The 8,133-nt window shown below is 46.2% G+C and overlaps 1 protein-coding gene across 1 annotated transcript; it reads right to left on the bottom strand.

Moving 5' to 3' along the window:
- Window positions 1-906: 906 nt before the first annotated feature.
- Window positions 907-6,503, bottom strand: ZXDB (zinc finger X-linked duplicated B). Its single transcript, XM_016213262.2, has one exon. The coding sequence runs from the start codon at window positions 6,469-6,471 to the stop codon at window positions 3,994-3,996; it is 2,478 nt and encodes an 825-aa protein (XP_016068748.2). The 5' UTR covers window positions 6,472-6,503; the 3' UTR covers window positions 907-3,993.
- Window positions 6,504-8,133: the final 1,630 nt, after the last annotated feature.

The following is an 8,133-nucleotide window of genomic DNA, read 5'->3' as shown; positions in this document are numbered from 1 at the left end:
AACATATCGAGTTGACAATTAAAGAAAAAAATTAAAAACAAATAAATCATGTTCACTGGCTCACATCTGTGCTCAAAATAAACTCATTATTCTGTTTTTTTCACTTCTTAGTCATTTTGGTACCACATTAAACTTTTCCTGTTTTTGTTCTCCATTTGTTTAATATGTTTTTTTAATCTCTTCTCATCGACTATGATCTTAAACGTCAGAGCTGTATGTTATTCTTCTCATAGAGCCCGCAATATGTTATGTTGTATTTTACACAACGATGCTCATAACTATTTATTAATTTGAATACAGTGGAATTCCCAGGTAACAAACTGCCTTCTCATGTGTTTCCTGGATAAGAACATGAAGAGTTTAGGCTACAGAGACAAATAAACTTCATAATCTATCCATGTTTTACTCTTGCTATTCAAGTGTTGTGTTATATTAGTTATACTAGTTGGTAAAAATGTCAAGGCCAATGTATTTTTAACTTATGATCAACAGAGGCCCTAGAAAGACTTCTTTTTAAGTCATCATGCTATTGTGTTTTCAATTGGCAAGATTTTTAAATAAAAACCAATAACTGAGGAGAAACAGAAAGGAAATGGAATTAAATTAAAATACGTACCATTCTTTAAAAGGAGCAATGGCACCTTTATGCCACCACCAACAGAAATTAAACTGCTTACATTGAAATTATAAAGGTTTTACCATTTTTCTAGAAAATGATGTTGAAAGAGAAATCATTTGAACAAATTTGTTTAGTGAAACTGTGAGCTCATAGACAAATAAAAGGTTTTAGTTTTGAGAAATGTAACATGTCCTTTGAAAATTCCAGCAAGGAGTATTAAAAACATAGATTATGATTTTTTATTGGAAAGAAGTTGGTTTAAGGAATTAAAAAATGAAGTCACAGTATTAAGTTCTCTTCATGTTTAAATAATTTATTTGATGTTTGCTACTTGTGTGTTCATTTCAATACTTAACACACATATCTGTCAGACATGAAAAATAGTGGTCTATTTAAGAGGCTTTAACGATTGACAATATTTTTGAAATGCACTTTATGAATATAAATATTTCCAAAGCAAAGAGAGAAAACCATTGAATGAGTAGACACAATGAAATTCTGAGCGTTTCTTTGATTTACAAAAGTATGACTAATTTTTGTTTTTCAATAAATGAATACAACCACTGTAAAAATATATGTGTGTCTACCCCTACACACATAGTACAGAAACATTTCAAAATGGAAAATTTTTAGTACACTGCCAAAGTGCTACAATAACTGTCATCCATAGACATTCACATGCAAACACTATTGGACAAATACACTAGAGCAAATAAGTACTAATTAGCAGAACTCCTTTGCAGAACTTTTAAAAACTGGAAATAATGAAACAAATCTACTTCTCATCTGAACAGTATAGAAAATAATCTCCTATTATCTGAGTCACATCACATACACACACATTATTATCTAAGATCAGAAAATAACTTCTTACTGTACACACAGAACTGCAGCGTACGTACACTCAGCAAATGTTATCACTGGTAGAAAATGGGCCATGAGGCAAATGTCTGCGGGGTAGTGGCAGGAAGAGATCTAACTATTAACAAATAAAAAAGGAAGGCATGGCAAGAATTGGAATGCACGTGCAAAGGAGTGAAGTGGGAAGAAAGCAGAAAGTAATAAGCCAATTAAAGTGGAAAACAGCAACTATTTGACACAGGAACGAATCATGAAAGTTGGATAGGTGGGAAGGGAGAGGCGAAAAGAATTTTCTTTTTTTTTAAGCTATATATAGAACAGTCAGTCACTAGCCAAAGCCCATTTCTAAAGTGAGTTGGCTAAATTGTCACATGAGCCAAAGCACAGACTTTGCCAAAACTACCACACAGAGTCATTCTGAACAACAAATAAGATTTCTTCATCTTCACCAGCTGTGAAGATGTTCCACAAAATTCAAAATGCTACACTCATATAAGGCGGCAGTTTACACAATATGCAGATTCAATCTTTCCTTCCAACTCTGGGAAAGTGCAAACAATGAGCTCTCCAGACCAGACCACAGAGAGGAGGAAACCTTATCTGCTCCATTATCAGTGATTCACACAACAGCAGGACCCACAGTCACAGTGAAGTCTAACTTGGGAAGCAGAGCAAAGGTGGTGTCAAACTGATCTAATGGAGAGGGATAGAGAAATACCTGTGAGGAATGTCTCCGAGCGTCTTCCCACAGAAATTCCTAGGGAGGAAATTATTCAGTGGAGGGGAAAAGAGATTCCCTGTCCTGATTTGCCTTAACCCTCACAAACCTTACTGTCTGAACATAAATAGGACTAAATTATTCCAATGTTCTCCTTAAAGCAGGAAAGAATAATAGGGTAAAAAGATTATATAAGTTCATCAAAATATGCCAAAGCACAAATTTTTCCTTACATATTAAAAACTGGAAAAGTTTAAGGTATGTTGGCTATGGGTGCATTGCTATGACCATTTGACAGCTAGGAAACTGAGGCTTTGTGACACTGATTTATTCAAGGTCACTTATCCATCACAAATTTGACCCTGGGTCGATTTCATGTCAAAGTCCTTGCTGGCCATTTCTACAAGGAAGCCTCCCATATCAAAAGAAGTAAGAAAGATAACGGCAAGAACAGCCAACATATTTTTTGTAATATTTTTTTCTTGTTAGTTCTATCATTATTTAACAAAATATTTTGGCATTGAATAAAATTTCTATTAATCCTTTACAATGCCTTAAACAGCATATCTTCCTCCACTAATAGTAAATCTACAAGAATAATTCACGGTATCAGAAGCATACGTAATCATGAATTAATGCAATGAACAGCACTAGCTGCGGATACAACACGAGACAGTATGAGCACCTGGATAAAAGAGCATAACACAACCAATAAAATATTCTTACACAAAAAGTCATATTTCCAATCTGATCAAGTCTCTAGATCCAACGAAAAAGTTAAGAAAACAGAGGGTAGAGGAACTTAACACCACAGGGATGTAATCAACAAAACTTAAGACTGTAGCAAATGCTACATGTGAAACCTCCTCATTTTTTAAACTAATAAAATTGCAAGGAAAGTAGGCAAAGGGGAAATGTAGAGATTAAAGACACTTCTTATGGGGGGTGAGCACTTTGTAACTTATATAAATGTCTGATAACTATGTTGTACACCTGAAATATGTTGTATGTCAAATGTATTGAAAAATAAAAAGTCGAAAAAAATTTAATGTAAAAAAAAAGAATAAAAAAGACACTTAAGAGATTATTGGTATCCTAATTATTAAAAATATTAAAACAACTAGCATTTATGAGACAACTGGATATTGGAACCCTGACTGAACACTTATTAGTATTAAGAAATTATTGTTAACTTTAAGTATGATAATGGAATTGTACTTTTTTTTCTAAAAGAGCCCATAACTTATAGAACAATATATTAAGTATTTATGGTTGAAATCAACCATAAAATGATGTGATATCTGGTATTTATTCCAAAATAATACTGGAAGAGGGTTAACATGTAAATAAGATAAACAAGATTGCTCATGAATTAATAATTGTTGAAGACGGATGCCAAACATAGATGCACATTATATAATTATGTATTTTATACATGTTTCTAAAAAAGCACATGCAACACCATTACTGAAAAATGTCATTTTTTTAAAGAAAAGAAGCATATTATCAAAGAATCACAGAGCTTAAAGGACCTTATAAACAATCTATTGAAACCACCTCATTTTATAAATAAGGACATTAAGGCTCAGATAAGTTAAGTGACTTGCTCAGGGTCACACAACTTGTCAGTTCCAGACTCAAGATCAGAATTTAAATCTCCAAACTTGCAGCCCGGGGCTCTGTTCTGTTTCAAACCTATAAAAACTGACCAGTTACACATTTAGTGCAGAATATCCTTAACATTGAGTGTAATTAATAAAAGTAAGCCACGTGGCGAGGAATGAATGGAGTTAGTTCATACCAAAAAGGAGCTGCCAGTCACTGTGATAAGATCTGTTTCTTTCTGACAACCATGGTTTCCTGCTGGATTGGAGAAGCCAAACTGGGTTTCCTCCTCCTGCCCGAAGAAGTCCGAGTCCGGGTGTACGTTCCATTCCGCTTTGGTTGGCATCAGTAGTTCCGAGACACTGTTTTCACAGAGGGTGCTTGACGGAGTCAGAGCATCTGTGTCCACTGTTAGCTTACTGCTGGGGGTCAAAGCCTGGGGCTCTTGACTGGAGTTTTTCATCGCCAAAGAGCCCAGGGAGCCCAACGGCCCCGCACCTGAACTGGAGACATCATCCATATCTAAGGGGCTCTGCTGAAAACCGGTGGCTGTCGTTCCAAAAAAGAGAGAGGTATCCAGACTTTGAGGAAGGTCAGTGGTGGCCATCAAGGCCCGAGGGTCCAGAGCCTGCCCTAAGGAATTACCACTACTGCTAGCGGGGAGGTTCCCGGCCAGAGTTGAGCTCACAGAAGCGACATCAATGGTCAAGATGCCAGAGTTCACCAATGCCGTGTCCAGCACCGCAGCAGAACTATTACTGCCGGGCACATCAGAGAAGAGAGACACCAGCTCTGCGTCACTGAGGTCACTCTGTCCCTGGCTGGTAAGTTCGCTGCTGGGCGTCAGGGAATTTGCAGCTTCTAGCTGAGCTAAGAGATTCTGGCCGAGGTTGTGCCTTTTGGCCATGTGGGTCTTCATGCTGTGCTTGGATGTGAAGAGTTTGTTACACGTGGAGACCGGGCAACGGCTTTTCCAGGTGTCCACGTCCTGCAGGTGTTTCTTGGAGTGAATGTAGAGACTGCTGCGAGCAGAGAACCTGGCAGAGCAGCCTTCCACGGGGCACACAAAAGGCTTCGTGCCCAGGTGGGTTATGCTGTGGCCTTTCAGGTGCTCGGCCCTGGTGAACGATTTCCCACAGCCTTCCACGGGGCACATGAACCTCCGGTCGTCGTCGTGCTTCCTTTTGTGCCTTAGCAGTTTGGACATGCTGGTGAAGTTCCAGCCACAGCCGTCGAAGTCACACAGGAAAGGTCTCTCGCCGGTGTGGCTCCGCAGGTGAATTTTCAGACGACAAGCCTTGTCGTACTGCTTGCTGCAGCCAGGGAAGGAGCAGGAGAAGAGCTCCTGTTCCCTGAAGTGGGCGCGGTTATGGGAAAAGAGGGCACTCACCGTGATGAACGTCTTCTTGCAGCCGGAAAAAGCGCACTGGTAGGGCCTCTCGGGCTCGAAGTGGCTGCGCTGGTGGGCGCTGAGCTTGGCCTGCGTGGGGAAGCTCTCCTCGCACACCTCGCACTTGAACGAGTTCTCCTGCTCGTGGCCCTTCATGTGCGCCTTGAGGTTGTACACGGTGGTGAAGCTCTTCCCACAGCCCTCCGCCGGGCAGCCGAAGGGCCGCAGTTTGTCGTGCGACTGCAGGTGTCTCTTGAGCTTGTAGGAGGTGGTGAACGTCCAGCCGCAGCCGCCCAGGGGGCACTTGAAGGGCCTCTGGCCCTGGCTGCTGCTGTGCGTCAGTAGGTGCACCTTCAGCTGGTGCTTCTTGGCGAAGGTCTGCCCGCACTGCGCCTCTGGACACAGGTAGAGCACCATGCCCGAGCCCGGGCCCAGCGGCCCGCGCGGGCTCTCGGCGGCGGCCGGGCCCTCGGCCTCCTCCTCGGGCGCAGGGGCGGGCGCGGGCTCCGCCGGCTCGGCCAGCAGGAGGTCCGGCGGCAGCTCGGGGCAGTCGCCCGGCTGCGCGGCGTGCGGGACCCCCGCAGGCTGGGCGATCAGACCCGCGGGCTGCGGGGCGGGCGCGACCCCGGGCTCCCAGGCCGGCGGCGGGGGCGTGGCCAGGGTCAGGACGCCGTTCTCGAAGCGCAGCAGCAGGTTTTGGTTGTGGATGGTCACGGTGCCCGCGAAGGCCGCGGCGGGGCCCAGGCCCGGGCCGGGGGCCGGGGCCGGGCCGGGGACCGGAGCCGGGGCCGGGGCCGGGGCCGGGGCCGGGGCCGGGGCCGGGGCCGGGGTCGGGGCCGGGAGAGCGGACAGGCCGCGGGGGCCCGGCGCAGGGCGGCCCGCGGGGTTCGCGCCGCTCTCGCCCCGCTGGAGCCCTGGGCCCGGTTCGGCCTCCTCCCGCCAGACGGGCCCTGCGGCCTGGCCGGCGCCCGCGGTCTCCACGTCGCCACCCACCGGGTCCAGCAGCACCAGGAAGAAGTCGTCGCCGCCGCCGCCGCCAGCCTGATCGGGTCTGGGCGCCAGAGGGCTCGGGCCCGGGCCCCGCGAGGCCGCGCGGGCCTCCTCGCGCCGCCGCCCGGGCCCGCCATCTTGGGGGCCCCGGAGCAGCAGGAGGCGGCGCGCGGGGGCCTGGCCAGCCCGCGGGTCAGAGCCTCCGTGGACTCGGCCGCCGCCCGCGGGGCTGCCAGCGCCGCCGCCCTGTCGCGTCCCGCGAGCCGGGAGCAGCCTCGGGATTTCCATCTCGGCGTCCGTGAGGCTCCGCTGGAACCAGAGCCGCGGAGGAGGTGCGACCCCGCCCCCTGCCGCGGGCCCGAACACGTTCCTGAAAGGAAAAAAAAAATGTGCAATGCGCAGAAACTGGCCCTATCAGATATTAAAACGTGTTTAACGCCACAGTGATTTAAATATTGTGGTCCTGGGTCCCTGGAACAGAACAGAAAGCCCAGAGGCAGAGCCTGCCATGCATAAATACATTCCACAGTTAATATTAGTAGGAAATCCGGCAGATCTTCCCAGGCAGTGGGGAAATGACAGTTCGTTTGGTCAATGGTGCTGGGATACCTAGGTGTCTGTCTGCTCAGTGCAACCGAAGCCCGGACCTCGCTGTGTACACACCGAAACAACCCCCCGGGCCCTCCCAGTGCTAAGCATGGTGCTTAGTACTTCTCACGTGTGAAAAACCGTTTACTGGCCGGCCGGATTAATACATGAGACAATATTCCTCAGAGGATACAGTATGTGTCAACGTTAAGCTACCATAGTGCTAGCAGTTCCTACTGAAAATGGTGTCTCTGTTTGGTTTGCTTTCCCTGCACAACTTCCACATCCAGAACTGTCTTGAGCAGGAAAATTTGGTCCATACTTTTGTTGTTGTTCTGCTCATGCGGAGAGTAGAACCGGTGAGAGGGAGGGCAAAACAGACGAGCACTGTTTGGCCTAGAAATGCAAAGCCTGGAGGATGAAGCAGTTTACTCTGCAGTCTGGAAAACCCGACCCATGCAGGGTTCTCCCTGTACAGTGCACGACCTAAACCGACTCCTTGCCCTTCCCGCCATTGGTTATGCCGTGGTAAGTTTTATGTCCGGTCTCACCGCACAACGAGGACAGTCGTCAGCTTACTCTAGATTCTCCAGCACAGGGAGTTCTCTGGGCAGGAGTACCACTTCAATGTGATAAGGTTAAACCCTAAGTCATTGCAGTGAAGTCTCCCCAGAAGAATGCACAGATGGCCATGTGAGATACACCCCCACCCCCCTGTCCCACCCCCTGCACCTGCTTGCATTTAGTTGTGGTGGCCCAGACTCACTGTAATGGATTTGGCCTGTGATGCCTGATGATCTTATCATTGAGGCAGATGACCCTCCAACTTGTCATCAGTGAGTTGGGGATTGATATAAATATAGAGTGAAATATCTAGCGAGACAGAGATTTAGAGAGATGACTTGGTTATGGGGTACCTATAGTTTAAAGAATCCCTGCTTCCCCTTCTTGTAATGATAATGTACACTTGCTGATCTCTTGATTAGGAGGTCAACTTTTTCATCCGTAACAATTCAAATCTCATCAAAATTTCTACTTCATGTGTTTTTCTTTGTATTGCATTTGGGGGGGAGGCTTTTTCAAGTCTGAGGTACAGAGTAGTGCATAAAACAGATCTGCCAGATTTAGATACTTGATGAAAGCCAACGCCCATGTAACCAGCACCAAGGTCAAGAAATAGACCATTGCCAGCCTTCCAGAAGTCCTTCCAGTCTCAACCCACTCCCTCCCCGATGGATATAGTCATTATCCTGACTTTGTGATAATCATCTCAGTGCTTTTCTTCATAGGTTTACCACTTTATATGAAGTTACATAAACTGGATTTTACTGCATGCTTCCTTTTATTGCTCCCTTCTGTCGT

The sequence above is a fragment of the Miniopterus natalensis genome, chromosome X (genome assembly GCF_054644295.1).
Source record: "Miniopterus natalensis isolate mMinNat1 chromosome X, mMinNat1.hap1, whole genome shotgun sequence".
Lineage (NCBI taxonomy): Eukaryota > Metazoa > Chordata > Mammalia > Chiroptera > Miniopteridae > Miniopterus > Miniopterus natalensis.
The sequence above is the reverse complement of the archived record's forward strand: the minus strand, read 5'-3'. Positions and strand labels throughout refer to the sequence as shown.